Source organism: Melanotaenia boesemani, chromosome 5, assembly GCF_017639745.1.
Source record: "Melanotaenia boesemani isolate fMelBoe1 chromosome 5, fMelBoe1.pri, whole genome shotgun sequence".
Classification (NCBI taxonomy): Eukaryota; Metazoa; Chordata; class Actinopteri; order Atheriniformes; family Melanotaeniidae; genus Melanotaenia; species Melanotaenia boesemani.
Window position 1 is genome coordinate 39,365,059 of NC_055686.1, and position 17,093 is coordinate 39,382,151.

Here is a 17,093-nt window from a genome sequence, read left to right on the forward strand (position 1 = left end):
AAACTAAGGATAATCTCATGGAACCAGTCAGTGAGTCAGTTAATATATTTTTATAACATTTAGAACATCTGCACAGCTACAACTGTCAACCAATCACATGCCAACAGCTCAATGCATTTAGGCATGTAGCCATGGCCAAGAAGACTTGCTGAAATATAAACTGAATGAGCAAGAAAGGGGATATAAGTGATTTTGAACATGGCATGCTTGATGCTTGAAAATTCTGATCTACTGGGATTATCACACACAACCATCCCTAGAGTGTCTGAGAAAGGTCTGGAGCTGTTGTCTGGAGCAAAATACCTTGATGATATCAGAAGTTAGAGGGCAGACTGAACCTAACCCTGGAAAGGATGGAACAGCAACAGTAACTCAAATAACCACTGGTTCTAATGTGGGAGATATTTCTTTAGTTCACTTTGTCCCCCTTAGTACTAGCTCAACACGGTTTAACCAGCACAGCCTACCTGAGTACTGTTGCTGACCATGTCCATCCCTTTATGACCACAGTGGAGCATCTTCTGAAGCTACTTCCAGCAGGATAATGCACCATGTCACAAAGCTCAGATCATCTCCACCTGCTTTCTAGAACATGACGATAAGTTCACTGGACTCCAACGGCCTCCACAGCCACCAGATCTCAGTCCAGTAGAGCAGCTTTGGGATGTGCACCAACTGTATGATGCTATCATCTCAATATGAACTGTTAATTAGGAGTTGACAGGAAACTTGGTTCAGGATGGATTGGAGGATACTCGCCCTGGGGTGTCGGTTAGGACACTAAGGACATGAGGCGGGATGTGGTCGAACAGTTTAATGAAGGGTTATTACATACAGCACAACAATGCGGCAGGCCCGCTGACGTAGCAGCTATTCATGCACGCACTCACACACAAGGAAACAGTTTGTGGACGAGGGTGAACAGCAGGTGGAGGGACAAACGTCGTTCGAGGGCGAAGGCGAAAGCATGAAAGTAAGGAGCTTTGTCTTCTCCGCGGCGCTTATTCCCGCCGCTGCTCGTTCGGCTGAGCTCGTGTCCGCTCGGGTGCTGTCGGGAGCGCTCAGCTTCGCTCGGCTGCACTCGTGCCCGCTTGTGCGCGCTGTCGGGACAGCAGTGGACTTTATTACATGAACCAAAATCTCTAAGGAATGTTTCCAGAACTTTGTTGAATGAATCCCATAAAGAATTCAGGCAGGTCTAAAAGCAAAAAGTTGTCCATCCCCCTTTTATGTAACCTGGCTGCTACACTAAGTCTATGCTCAGTAGATTTCCATCACTTTAATTCTGTCAAATTTTATAGGAACCTCTTGTAACCTTATAAATACCATAATCAAAATGTTGTTTAATCTGAATATCTCTCTACAAGTATACAAAGCTGCTGTCTTAGTACATGCATTAACTCACATATAAAACAATCGGTGGGAAGAAGGAATCTTAGACCTCTTCTAGATGCTTTTGCATATTAGGTTTAAAATGACCTCAGTCAGATAACAAATCATGTCAGGTCTGACAAATGCATGAGGGATTAAAAGTTTATAAGAAGAGATTGATGTGTGACATGTTAACCATGTGGCTTATTGCTAAGTGAGCTGGTCACAGATGGTCCCAGGCATTTTCACATTCACAGTTGTGGTGAATAATCTAGTGTGCCTGTGAGGTTTTTGAAGAACTTTCTCTGCATTTTGTCACCTCTCCCCTGAGAATATACAGTGCTATGAAAAACTGAAAAGTAATGATGAAAAAATTGGAATAAAATGTAGCTTTAAAAATAACTACAACTTAAACAAGACAAAATTCTGGATTGTCTCCTTTCAAACAACACAATCTCTCTGGCTTCTAGAAAGTTTGAGTGTGTTTTCTGAGCTGTTGTGTCTGAATCTTTCATGATACCCCGGCTCAGTGTTTTGTAACAGCCTGGTGTAGACAGCTATTACTAATTTACTATCTAGCCTAAAGGGGGCCAGCAGCTAAATTTCTAATTTTACACAGGCCCCAGGAGAGCTGCTTACACTGAAAGATGAAAATCTTTCGTTACTTCTCATTTTTACTGATTGAACTATCCCTTGTGACAGTGACATTTGTTTTTCTTGCATGCTGCAAGCCTTTCCCTGCTGGATACATTGCAAAGCATGCTGTAAAACTTGATATAAAATGCTTTTGCATTGTGTGGCCTGTGTTGAAAAGATTCTCCTCTTGTTTTGACCCTTAGGACAAAAAAAACAAAACAAAACAAAACAAAACAAAACAAACAACAAAAAAAAAAAAAACATCTGAGGATGTCCTGGAGTGTCTCATACCAGGTGTTAGAAAAATATACTTTAGATTTTAGTGGGCTGTGGGGTGGGGTCTCTATGGATTGGGCTTCCTTCCCATAGATGCTACCAGATCCCATTGGACTTTTATTTGGGGAGCTTGGATTAGGTAGATGGCAATGTTGTGTTACTATGCCTGGGTTTGGCATGATCTTTTATGTACAATATAGTAATATATTGTATATTATTCAGAAAAATTAAATCAAGTTTCTGAAAATCTGCAGAAAAAGGAAAATAAAAAACTGTGAAGCATATGTGTGCATAAATCATACATCATATTTCTAAAACAAGTGCATTTGTGTACTTTTGTATGTCTGAATATTTAAACTCTTTGCACAGAATACTGAACCTTTTGGGATATGAAAACAGTTCGCTATTCCTTTTTTGCTGTGAAAGCCACCAATGACTACGCTTGTTTGTGTCCCTTGGGTCAACCTTGAGTGACTTACATCACAAGGTGACGTACACACACAAATGTGTGAATCATCACTTTTAGACTTAAGAAACATGCTAGAAGAAGAAACAAATGGGTGCAGCAAAACAAGAAGTCTCTGAAACTCAGATTCAGTCTAAAAAAGCATTTTTAACAGGTATAAGTTACTAAAGTAACTTTTACCTGGTAAACTTACATGAGAATGAACTGTACATAATGTTTTTACCACAAGTATTCTCTGACATGTCAGAGGTATTTATATTACCACTTTATTATTTTAACCAATGAAAAGTGCAGTAAATGCAGAAGTTGTTGCCCGGTGGCTGCATACTACCTGCACAACAGATATTTTTTTGGATAAGAAAAAGGTGTGTCAATGGAAACAGCTATCTGATGCAAAAATGGTCCTTTATGAGATTTTACAGTTTAGGTGAAAATTTGCTCTTCTGTCTCTGATTTGAGAAGCTATTAGCTTAGCTAGCTTTTTAGCACTTCTCCCTGGTTTCCAAACTCACACTGTGACTACTGCCGACTTCAACTAAGACAAAAGTTGCTCATGAGCACTTTCTTAACAGCAGCAATTGAACTAATCTTGTATTACACTTAAAAATATTTCCATTAAAGATTCACTACTTAACTTTTGCCACTTTCAGTGATGCGTCCCCTGTCAATGGCTAATTTGGTATCCATCTTGCATCCTAACTGTATCATGAGATCTCTCCAGACAGTAATAATCAGTCTTATGTGGACTCTTATCTCTTGCTTTGTCTCACTTTTGTTTCCTCTCTTCATCCAATGTTTTCTAAATTTTTTTGCATAATCAGCCACGGTGCGCGTTCAAAATGCCCGTATTGTTTACATCAACTTGCTAGCATGTGCAAAACTAAACTTAGCTGCAGCTTCCCGGATAAAAAAAGAGTGCAGTTAATAATAATAATACTGCCAGTCTCTAATGTTCACAAAATGGACTTATATTTTATGGGTTCGTTTTCTTTTGTCACCCACTTCCCCCTCTTTTTTGTCGTTTTCTTCCCGCTTTATTCTTCTTTTCCTCTCTCTCTGCACTCTTTTTTGTTTTTCTTTTTTTCTAGCTGCCACCTCACGGAACCATATAACACTAATGCTAAGCGGCACAGTACATTTAGTAATACCTGCATATATAACCCAACACTCACATTTATTAATTCAAGTACATTTAATAACATTCAACACAGGCACACAACATTACGCATACATATTCATACACTTACACACACACACATACACATTTATATTAACAAGAAGCATCCAACACTCACTTTTTCACCACAAGCATGACCATCCTTAGATTTATCACTTGGAATGTGCACGGAGCTGGGACCAGAGAGAAGAGACTAAAAATCTTTAATAGATTAAATGATCTGCAGGCAGACATTGTGTTCTTACAGGAGATTCATATGACAAAAACATCAGTTAATGCTCTCTCTACAACCCAGTTTCCTCATGTTTACTCAGCCTGTTTTAACTCCAGACAGAGAGGGGTAGCCATTTCGATAAATAGAAAAGTAACATTCACAGAAATCAGCGTTATCACAGATCCAGAAGGGAGATTCATCATAGTAAAATTATCTATTCAAAATATGAAGTTATGCTTAGCTAACTTATATGGCCCAAATATTGACGATCCCTCCTTCTTTCACTCTTTCTTCACATCACTTTCTGAACACACAGATAGCACACTGATCACAGGAGGGGATTTTAACATGGTTCTGGGCTCAGCTGATAGATCTAGTAACACTGTAAATCATCGAAACTGGCAATCCACAAACACTGTAAAACAATATATGGAAGATTTTGGACTTTGCGATATATGGAGGTCTTATCACCCTAATATCAGAGAGTACACCTTCTTTTCCTCAGTTCACCATTCATACTCTAGGCTAGATTATTTTCTGGTTAGCAGCTCTTTGGTGAGTGAGATTTCAGAGACCCAGATTCACCCCATTACTATCAGCGACCATGCCCCAGTTTCCTTTACTTTGAGGAACATGAGAATCACACCACCGACTAAAAGCTGGAGATTTAATACAGCGTTGCTTAAAGATCCCGACTTTATCAGCTACTTCACAAAAGAATGGGCTATATACTTAGAAAACAATGACAAACCAGAAGTCTCAGCATGTGTTCTGTGGGAAGCAGGGAAAGCGGTAATGTGAGGCAAAATCATCTCTTTTGCGTCACATAAAAAAAAGAACGAAAACTCAAAAATATTAGAATTAGAAATAAGAATTAAATCATTAGAGGACGCCTACAGTGCTTCACCAGATGAACCAACGATGAACCAAATAAGGAAGGCTAGACTGGAATTAAATGAAATAATCAACAAGAGAACAGAATTTCTGGTGCAAAGATTATGCTTGGAGACATTTGAACACAGTAATAAATCCGGAAGATTTTTAGCTAACCAGTTAAAAATAAATAAGGAAAAATCTACCATATCGGCTGTTAAAGATTCAATAGGTAATATTACGCATGACCCAGATGCAATAAACAACATCTTTAGAGATTTCTATAAAACTCTGTATACATCACACTTAGATCCATCAAACAACGATATCCATCATTTTCTTAACAACATAGATCTTCCAGGTTTACAGCAGGAACAAGTCATGGCCTTAGATTCCCCCCTCACAGTGGAGGAGCTACATGAAGCCCTTAAACATATGCCCTGTAAAAAAGCCCCAGGTCCGGATGGCTTCCCAGCAGAGTTCTATAAAGAATTCTGGTCAATACTGGCCCCAACATTTTTCAAAATGGTGACACAAATAAAGGAAAATGGTTACTTACCCCCAAACATAAACTCTGCCACCATTACTGTACTATTAAAACCAGGTAAAGACCCCACAATACCATCTAGCTACAGACCCATATCACTGAAAAATGCAGACCTTAAAATAATTTGCAAAGCATTAGCTGGAAGGTTAGAGAAAGTAACTCCTATCATTATACACCCTGATCAAACAGGCTTTATAAAGGGCAGATATTCCACTGTTAACATGCGGAGACTAATTAATATAATAGATTATTCTACCATCAATAACCTGGAAACAATAATAGTTTCTTTAGATGCAGAGAAAGCTTTTGATCGTGTTAACTGGAAATATTTCCTAGCTACTCTAAACAGATTCGGCTTTGGCCCATCTTTCATTAACTGGATTAAAATCGTATACAGTTCTCCTAATGCGAGTGTTAGAACAAACGACCAGACCTCTCCAAGTTTTAATCTACAAAGGGGTACCAGACAAGGTTGTCCACTATCTCCCTCACTTTTTGCTATATTTATTCAACCGCTAGCCGCTGCAATTAGACAAACTAAAGCTATTAAAGGCATTCAGTCCAAAAATATATTTCATAAAATAAGTCTTTATGCTGATGACGTTTTACTATTCCTCCAGAACTCACAAACCTCTCTATCTGAAACAATCTCACTAATTAATAAATTCTCATCACTGTCGGACTACTCCGTTAATTGGTCTAAGAGTACAGTTCTACCCATCAACTGTAGCTTTCAAAATCTACCCAGCATCACCTTAAAATCAGGTAACATTAAATACCTGGGTGTAAATATTCCCTCCAGGCTCTCAGAACTAACAAAACTTAATCACACTCACCTTCTTAAGACTATAGAAGATGATCTTGCTCGCTGGAAATCTCTACCCATTTCACTCATGGGGAGAGTCGCCACCATAAAAATGATGGTTCTACCCAAAATCAACTATTTGTTTTCTATGATTCCTGTGAAACCCCCCTCTACCTGGTTTAAATCGCTAGAATCACACATCTCCCGATTTCTCTGGAAAAATAAACCACCCCGGATCAGTTTAAAAACTTTACAGAAGCCGAAAGATAGAGGAGGATTAGACTTGCCTAACTTTCAACATTACTTCCTAGCTAATAGATTGCAATATGTCCTAAAATGGCTCAAATCTAGTCCACTAGATGACCTGTGGATAGACATAGAACAAACATTTTGTGACAATTTGGAAATTTCTGATCTTCCTTTTTTCAGCTTATGTATAAAAAAGCAAAAGTGCTTTAAAAGTGTCAACATCAGCACTTCTCTGACAGCCTGGTGGGAATTTCTCAATAAAACCAACTCCTCAATAATACCATGTAAACTCACACCCATCTGGAACAATCCTGATATTCTACTAAACAAAAATATGCTAAACTTTAACCAATGGATTAACCAAGGAATTAAATACTTTCAACATATTATCCATAACAGAAACATTTTATCTTTTAATACACTCTCATCACAATATGGGATTAACAGCAACAGATTCTTAGAATATCAACAGCTCAAAACCGTAATACACACAAAATTCCCCCTTCACCGAACAGATCTGGAACTTCCTCCAAAAGTAGCAGATTTTATGGACCTCTGTACCCCCAAATTACTTTCAAAAATATACAGATTAATGTTAAAAATAGATGACTCAAATTCCCTACCTACTTCAAAATGGGAGATAGATTTATCCATCAATCCTAGTCAACCATTTTGGTTACAAATATGTCTTAATGCCTTTAATATGACAGACAGCCCAAATTTACAACTCATACAATACAAAGTCCTCCATAGAACGCATTATACAGGACAAAGGATGTTCAAGATGGGTCTTAATCACTCCGATATCTGCACACAGTGCACAGGTAACACAGCAGATGATTACTTACACGCTTTATGGCTTTGTGCACCTGTCCAGAAGTTCTGGAAAAAGGTCTGTGAGGATTTATCAACATGGGTTAGATGTAACATTCCTGCATGTCCAAAACTTTGTTTACTGGGTGACCTAAGTCACATTAATATAGACACTAACAAAGCACATATGGTCCTCACGGCCTTATGTATCGCAAAGAAAACTATTCTAGTGAACTGGAAGTCTAAAAACAATCTAAATATTAACCAGTACAGAAATCTCCTGTTGGATCACATCAGTCTAGAGTCTGTATCGGCATCCATTAAACACCAATCAGTTAACTCTCAGTCTTCCTGGACCCCGCTGATTAGTCACATCACGTAGTGGGAAGGGGTGCTGGGGTCTAGTCGTTCTGTGGGGGTCAGGGGTGGGGCTGGCTGGGGGGCCCTGGGGGTCCATCGGCCCTGGCTGTTTCTCTGGGTCGGTGGTCCGGGGCCTTGGGGGCCTGGGGGCCTGGGGGCTGGTGCTCACTGGGGGCGGGGCGGGGGGCGACTGGGGGTCAGGGGCGGTTGGGGGGCTGGCCTGGGGCTGGGCGGCCGGGTTGCTGGGGTGGGGGCCGGGCGGGGGGCTGCCTCCCTCCAGCTCGGTGGGCCCTTCCTGGGCCTCGGGGGGGCTTGGTCGCCCTGGGCATGCCATCGGGGTCGGGCTGATCCGATGCCGGGCAGGTACCCTTGGGATTACAATGTGTCCGTTGGGTCTAAGGGAGGGGTAGGGGGAAGGGGGAAGGGGGGCGGCGGGAGTCCTGGTGGGCAGTGGGGATGGAGTCTGCTCTCCTTCTCGCTCTCTCCCCTCCTGCTGGGGGCTCCTTCGGGGAGGATGGGGGCGCTGTGCCTTGGACCCGACCAGGATGCGTGTGTGCGGCCTGGGGCTCTCTGGTCCCCTGGTGTGGTGGCGTGGGCTGCCGGGGGTTGGTGGGCGCTGGGCTCTTGGCGGGGCCGGGCCTTTGCCCCTCTTCCCTCGGGTGGTCTTGGGGGGGCGGGGGCGCCTACAGCGGCCAGCTGGGGAGTTGGATGCCTGGGACGGGGATCTCTCTCCCAGTTGTGCCCCTCCTCGGGCCCGGCTGGGACGGGGATCTCCCTCCCAGTTGTGCCCCTCCCCGAGCCCCTCTCCTCCCCCGCCACCCCACATCACACACACTACACTGTGGGGCGGGTGGAGGCGGTGGGTTTGGCTGGGGGGTCCCCATTGCGGGATCCCCCGGTGGACCCCTGTGACTGCCCGCCCCACTAGATTTTAATCACAACCTAGACATCAATATACATTTAGGGCCTCGGGGGGATGGGCACATGGGCTGTGGGTGGGCGGAAAGGAGCCACCGAGGTGGCCCTTCCTCCATCCCCTCCCTTTGTGACCTCTCTCCCCCCGATTTTATTTACATGTTAGACACTACCACATTTAACAGTACTGCACTACACACATAACACACACTCACACACACTGAGGGAGTCCTGAGGGGGTCCTGCTGCCTGGCAGCAGTGGGACCCATCACCATCTCATGGCTCCTTCCAGTTTTTAATTGCATTATAAATAGCCCATACCGAGGTCTTCCTACGCCCTCGTGTCCCGGGATGCACTCGGGGCTGCGGGGGGTGGAGGTTCGGTGCCTGCCTGGAGTCCTGTGTGGGGTGCTGCTGGGCGCCATCTGCCCTGGGGGCTGCCCTCGGTGCCTCATCGGGGGGCTGGTGAGACCCCGGGGAGAATGTATGTGGTTGTGTGGGTGTGTGTATGTGGAGAGGGTCGGGTCTGGGGCCCATCAGGCCCAAGATTCCCTGGGGTGCCCCTGGTGGGTGGGGGGGGGGGGGGGGGGGGGGGTGAATGGGTAAGGGTTGGGGTAAAGAGGGTTTTTTTTGGGGGGGGGGGGGGGACCTGCGGACATGTTCTTGGGGTTGGCTTGGCCCACGGTGGTTTTGCCTGGGGCGGTCGGGCCCTGTCGGGTTCCTGGGTGGGGCTTTGCTGGGGGGAAAGGGTGGCCCTTGGGCCTGTGGGGCGCCTGCCCTCCGTGCGGCCCGCGCCGCAGCGCCCAGCATCCGCTGGGCCTGCTCGCCATCGCCCTGGGCTGCCCGGTGCCCCTGCCCCGTCGCGCCGGGGGTTCCGGTCTGGGGACCCCTCTGCTCTGGTCCGGGTGGGCCGCTGCTCTGTCTGCTTTGGCTGTCCCGGGCTTGGTACTCTGTGGATCTGCTTGGCCTTTGGGGCCTCGGGCTCCCCCCGTCCCCCGCTGATGCTTCGGGGTGCGGCTCGATCGCGGCCCCCTTGCGGGTACACATTTCCTCCCTGTTGCATGGCCACACATGCATATTAACACGTGCATGCTCACAAACGTGCTCGTCTCTCCATCCGCTTCTCACTAGATGTAGCTGATGTTTGTGTGTTGGTACGTTCATCTGCAGGTACGTTTGATGACTATTGTAATTTTTTATATCATCATCATTCTATCTTTCTTTCGGTATCATGTAGTACTGTGGTAGTTTATGTTGTTTTTTTTTTTGTGATATGTTCTGGGCAGCATAGACAACTGTTATTTCTACATTTTAATCCTGTCCTTTGCTCCCTTTTTTTTTTTTTTCTCTCTCTCTCTCTCTCTTCCTTTATCTCCCTGTCAGGTTCGGCACTGACATATAAGACTAAAGAAAATAAGATTACAATAAAAATAATAAAAATATCAAGGGCAGCCATGTATATAACATGTCTCCCTTGGTAGAGCAAATCTGTCAAGCAAAATATGGCACACAGACCACCGTTCTGTATGTTAGGATGCTGGACAGGACAGGGTAGAAAAGGGATAGGGTTAGGGTTAGGGGTTAGGCCCTAGTTTCCCAACTGCTGAACACCACTGGACAGCAACGGCTTCATGCACATAACAGTAGGTCACTGCGTCATCAAACTGGTCGGGAATATGGAGTTTTAAGGTTGAAAAGTTATGGAGTGCGTCTTCAGAGTTGTATTATTAAATCAAGTTTAAAAAAATAATGTGGATATATAATAACTTCTGGAAACCTGGTTCAGTGAAAAAGAGGCAACAAAAATTACTGCGCTCAAGAGGAATTAAAAAAAAGTTTTTCACAGTATTTTGCATGCAAATCAGAATATTTCTATTTTTAATTTCTTTTTGTTATTTTACAGTGTCCAGCCAAAAGAAGGAGCTATAGTTAAAAAATCTGCAATGTGGCTTGCACCATATTGTATTAATCCAATCCAATCCATTCATTTGTAAAGCACATTGTAAAAACAAAGAAAAGTCTCCAAGTGCTGCTCATCAATATTCAACAATTAAAACTAAGGCAAATTAACGCATGTGTAGCATCTGTCGACAGTGAGACATGGAGGTTTCTAAAGGCAAGAGGGAAAAAGTGAGTTGGCTCTATGCATGGATTTGAGGGCGTTACACCCATGGGAGTCGAGGATGCTTTAACGCCCACACTTTACTGTTGAGGTGGTTCCACCCACACTTTTCCCACATACCCCCCCCCCCCCCAAAAAATAAAACAACTACTTTTCACGTAGTTTCCACAAACATCACTTCTCTGGTCATCTGCAGTCTGCACAGCATGGCAGCGTCCTCTCCTCACAACGGCTGTCAGTTGATCAGCTGATTTTCTATCGCTAGTGTTACGTCCTCGTTTGTCCAGGGGTGTGAGGATGGAACATAAAGTGAGTCGGACACTGGATGAAATAAAAAGTCCACAATTTATTTGCCACAATACAACCTAAACAGGTTATACTCATATAATACTTACCAAGCCAACTAAAGGTGGTCCCTTAGTGGGTTAACAATTACAATCTGCTATAATCAAAACAAAACTAGAAATGTCCCAAATAACGGGGTACACGCACACAGGCGGTATATAAAACAAAAACCAAATCAAAATGCCTTTTCAACTCAAACAGGGACACCAATCCAAACTCAGAACGTAAAATAGACTTTAACAGTACAATGTCAAAACTCACTACGAAATTCCTCAGTACAAGACACAAAGTCACTCCCATTAAGCAACTGTCCCACCGTCCAGCTGCTGGCAAATTGCATCCCACTCGCCCCGATTGCTGTTGCAGGTGCAGGTTTAAAGAAGGATGTCCCCGGGGATTGGTCGGCCTTCTCAGAACTGTCCCAGTTGTGGGCCAAACCATGAGTGGAGGAGGGACCCATCTGTCAATCTCAATCACACCGGCTGCAGCTCTTTGGTTAAATCAGTCCTCCATCATTCTCACCCACTGGGCAGCCGTCAGCTGTCACACTAGCACCGTCTCTCTTGTTGTGTTTGTTTATTATTCAGCTAAGAAAGAAGAAATTAGCAGTTCATAGTTCACACTGGCACATATTTACACAAACTAGCTAAAGTAAGCAACATTTATCAGTCTCAGGTCTCATCATTTAGGGGCCATGAATGTGGTCAGAGAAGTTATAAACAGGTTCTGAGATACAAATCAGAGCAGGACCCTTCTCAAAGACAATGGCTGACAGGTGGTAGAAAGGCGCACTGACCAGGAATAGGTCAGCACAAATGAGATATATTTTTAAGGTCTTGATTTCATGTAGTATTGAACTGATTATTACAACTAAAGTGATCATTTAATGTAAATAAAAGTGAAGAAAAACCCAAGTAAGCACTGGTTTGCTCTTTCTGTTGATACAATAAAACCAGGCAGATTTCAGGCATAGTTGCAAATGGTGATTAATCATGATTAATTCATTTATAAGCTGTGATCAATCTCATTAAATTTATCATCATCAAAACATATTTTAACCTCATAGGATCTCAACAGTAATAGTAGCTGTATAAAAATAATTCATTAATAATTTAAGTTATTTAAAGGTCCCATATTATACACTTTATTCCCAATCTGAGACCATTCATTAATATCTAAATGAAATATTTCCGCCATGGTATGGACAAATCGACCCTCAGTTTGAGTGCAGCGGCTTCTCTTCACCTCCCTCTTTTTAGCAGCTTCAGAAATGTGCCGTTTATGGTGGGCGGAACCCTGGTGGAGCAGCTCAGCTGTTGGCTCCGCCCATCGCATCGCCCGTCATGAGGTGATTGACAGGTTAATATATTTTCAAGCTATCAGACTAATAAGGCCGAAACGATAAAATAACTGCCAGCTCTTACCTCTCCAGCTGTGTCACGGACAGTTGGTATTGAACCTGGCTTCAGCTTCAAACGGTTGGCGAAGCCTGCTTTCCATGCCCCCATGTTGTGGAAACAGTCCTCTTTGAAATGCTGGCCACAGACATGCAAAACCTTTGGAAGTTTTCCGGGTACATTTCCTCCAAAAATAAAATTAATCCACTCAGTCCTCGTGGGTTCAGTGGATGGAAGTAAAAAAACGTTTTCGTGTTCATTTATGCAGCCACAAACAGAACAGTGCTTCTGTCGCTTAGCCATGTCCGCTAACGAGGGTTGCCGAAGAGGGAAAAACACTGGGCGCTAGGTGATTTTTAGAGGGCGGGCTTTGAGAGCCGGTAGACGGGTCCATCGCTCTGTGGGGAGTGGTTATTGTCCCTTATGACGTCATAATGTACACGCTTTCAAACAAGCTCATTTCAGCGCTTACTTCCCTAGAGGTGGAGCAGGGGGGAGAGAGAGCGCCTGAAAGAGTTTCACACTTACGGGTCTCCTACACATGCGGGGGGACCAGTATGACTGTTCCAAAACCATTAAAAAGTGAATTTTGCATAATATGGGACCTTTAAGTATGTTATTTTTACCAATCTTGTCAGATATACCCAAAATATTTTCAATGATTCTTATATTTTCAATGATTCTTGGTAGGTCACAGCATCAAAGTTAATAATTCAGAAACTGGTAGTATTGAGGGTGATTATTATTTAGAACATGTTTATTTCAGCAAAATAGGAATGACACGAGTCTGGTTCAAAGCGACTAATATTTCAGCAAACTCGCAGACATTTAACAGTAATCACTGACTATATCACCACTTTCTACAGCACTACACATCATTATGAGCACACTGTCTCTCACAGCTCATGATTTTGGTACCACAGCCAACTGCAACAGCAAGCCAGAGCACGTTTTTGACAACTCACCACGATACTCTGCTCTCAACTTGGTCACCTGACAAGCTGACGGTGACTGGGTGAGAGTGACTGGGCACTGGGAGATGGACCAAGCAATTACACCGCTGACCTCTCACTTGGCTCTGCACACTGAGACTTCTGGATGGGTCAGGTGATAGCAGGGGAACAGATGGGACAGAGTAACGGGGAGTCTGGGGACTCGAAGAGAGTGAACGAAAAGTAAAGATATGATTGTTGTGGAGGATATGTGGTTCTTCAAAAATAACAAATATTCTATGGTGGCTCTTCATTAAGAAAATATATATTAAGTTTCCTTTTTGAAAAATCCAGTAACATTTGTGTCTCTAAAGGAGTTTTATTTAGCTGGCTGAGGGAAAAATGTCTCTTTGGATTGGAAAGGCTGTAGACCCCTGCACTAAACACATAAACAGGTTTAGCAGCAGTTTTCTCTTTAAATAGCAACAGTTAAAATATTTCTTCATATATAAAACCACATATTTATGAGAAAGAAGGATGAAATGTTCAGGATTTACTAACTAAAAGGTAAAAAGTCAGCAGGATGAATTTAAAGCTGTGAAGCTGCTTCCTTCTAAACACAGAAGGAACAATATGTGATGAATATCAGCATCAGGTGAACAGACAGAAAGCAGGATGAGAATCTCACAGCTTCTAGATGGTGAGGAGAGAGAAATATTCACAATATGCACAATAACTTCCATCCATGCACCTTCACTGCTTCATTATCCACATTTCTGGATATAATTTCTCTAAACTTTCATTCTTAGCTTGATTGTTTAGCTTCACCTCTGCACCTGCAGCCTCCGCTACCGGGAGTTAAGGGTTAACATCTCGTTTCCGGGTGTAGCGTCAGGTCTGTAGATGTAACTATAAACATGTGTGGTATCCACAGAAAGTCCAGAATCTCAGCTACCAGCTCAGTAAAACCATTTCTATCACCAACAAACACAATTAAGACAACAATAATTAAAAGACCAGGTACACAAGGTTTGAACACACATGTAAACACAGATGATGTTTCCCCATGAACACGAACAAACGACTCATCTACTGAAAGCTCACATCTCACAGATTCCACAGCTGGAAGTTTCATCTTAATATGACCAAGATTCACCGAACCAGAGGCAGAAGAAGACCCGATTTATGCTGCACATTTGTAAAAGTCAGAAAGCATGTCTTACCTTTGCTGTCTTGCCTAAGGGAAGGGAGACATGGATGCCATATTTCTGTCATCAAAGCCAGCGGTCAGCAAGAAAAAAAAAAAAACAACAAAAAAACGGCATTAAAAAATGAACGGCGTTAATTAAGCGTTACGTTAACACTCGATTAATTAATTATTCAATTAATGTGCCCAGCGCTAATATATATATATATATATATATATATATATATATATATATATATATGTGTGTGTGTGTGGGGGGGGGTTTATTTCTGTTTAGCTGTGTTTGCTTCATTTTTTTAAACTTTTTTTGTTACACATTTTTGTGCATGAAGGCATATTATGTGATGGGAATATATATATATTTTACAGCTTAGGGCCACGGGATTGTTTAGTTCATATTTACAGACTCAACTCTGTATTTAAATGGAATGAAAGTGTAACATAAACTAAACTTAGCACAAAAAGTAAAGAAATCTGTTTTGGTTGATTTCTTGATTGTAATGATGCGTATTGGAATTAAATCTTAAACCATCGGAAAAAGCTGTTTATTCCATTGATGGGATGGGATTATCCATGATGAGCAGCTGAGTTGAGTATGTGGGTTGGGGTCATGAAAAACTTACTAACTCTTCTCTGCCAGTACCAGACAGCTGATTCTGTTATTGACTCTTGTTTGTTGTCTTTTAATAGATTGGATGATTGAAGTTTAAAACAAAACAGAGAAACGCGAGAAACATTGTTACAACAAAGAAATAATCAACCAAACAACAAACTGCTAAATTTATTATTAATCCCATAATGTTTATAATATCTTGATTATAATGACATAAATATACCTTACTGGTATCAGCATCTCCATATTATTTAGATGCATTGTCATAAAAAAATTTCCAATTATGTTTTTTATTGTTTGAATATAAATTTTGTGGAAATTCAAATGCAGATATGATTCATCTGTACATGAGGTTCTCAGGTAGTGTTATCCCCACAGTGACCGGGGTCATAATTAATCTCTTTTAAGTGTCAGTCTGTTTTGTCTCCTGTCAAACCAGGAGGCTATGACTTTTGTGTTTTTCTCTAAAGCAGTTCTCTTCTTGCAGTTGGTCACAAGTGTAGCAGCAAATATCTTTCAGGTATGTTGAGGTATGCTGCTTGTGTCAAAGTCTTTCAGAGCTGGGCTGTGAAATACAGATTCTACTGCTGCTGCAGTATCTACTAATTGTTTCACTTCTTTCACTCCTTGACTGCAGTTTAGTTTTAAAAGAAATGAAATTACATGAAGTAAGAAACCCACATGGCAGACCAATGAAGACTGAACTGCTTTCAAAGTCCAGTAACAGCAGCAGCTTGGGCTGTGCCACATTATGTTCCATTTGTGAAAAGAAAAGTAAGTGTGTGTTGTTTGAAAAGACACCGTTTAATCTGTTAATTTCTAACATGTTCATCCATCCATCCATCCATCCATCCATCCATCCATCATCCACTCAAACATGCAACCATCGCTGTGAGTATAAATTCACCCAAATCATTTAAAAAAAATTGTCAGTGAGTTTGGTGGAGATTTCCACTGGTGAAGCATCAATGGGAAAATTTGTATGTGCTGCTAACACAACTATTAGAAGTAGCTTATATTTTAATCTCTGAACATTATGATGAACTTAAACTGCCATATAATAGAGTTTATTCTGCTCCCAAACATTCTTCAGGCAGCAGCTTTTCTACATTTCACAGTTCTTTCCTCTTTTTATTTTACAAAAACAGTTCTCTTAGCTTGGTTTGGCAGCAGTCAAAACATTTGAAGCACTGTTTTTTTACCTTTTACACAAAAATAGACATACTTCGGGCTCATTTGTCACGGGCCTGCAGATTGGACTCAATAAATATCAGAAACCCAGGGATAGGTAACGGAGTTTCATTGAACAATGTGAATAAGATGAGATGTGAAATCAGGTCACTCTTGGTCAGCTCCTCTGTGGGGGTACGAGAACAGGTGTTAGCAGCCAGGAAGTCTGTGGTTATGATGCAGGATAATATGATTCCACGTACCAGATGTTGTGCATCCAGCGTAAGGTGTTGAGTGAGAACCGGGTACAGGACCAGAGGAACTTGGCGGGATCCCGCTGGAGTGGGGATGACAACTGCTGAATAGAGAAGAGGTAGTAATGGAGGAAGGCAGCGGTGTTCTGTGTTTGTCCGTGAGAGCAGAAAAGCCAAGTCCGTGATCCAGAATCCAAATCCTGAGAGCAATCCAGAGGTCAGTAATCCAGGAGATCCAATCAATAAACAAGGCAGAGTTACCAGTCAGGGAGCGGGCAGAGGCGAATATCCAGGTCCAGAAATACAAGGTCAACGGCAGGCAGGCAGACAAGCAGGAAACAAAGGCTGGAT

General features: G+C 42.4%; 1 protein-coding gene across 2 annotated transcripts in view; it reads left to right on the forward strand.

Moving 5' to 3' along the window:
• casq1b (calsequestrin 1b) overlaps positions 1-17,093 on the forward strand; it is a 44,313-nt gene that overhangs the window by 19,030 nt on the left and 8,190 nt on the right. The window contains exon 2 of one of the 2 annotated variants that reach the window (XM_041986736.1): positions 15,806-15,838. The exons of the other annotated variant lie outside the window; for it this stretch is intronic. Coding sequence (XP_041842670.1) covers positions 15,806-15,838 — 33 coding nt within the window. The remainder of the gene's footprint in view (positions 1-15,805; positions 15,839-17,093) is intronic. 2 annotated transcript variants of the gene reach the window in all.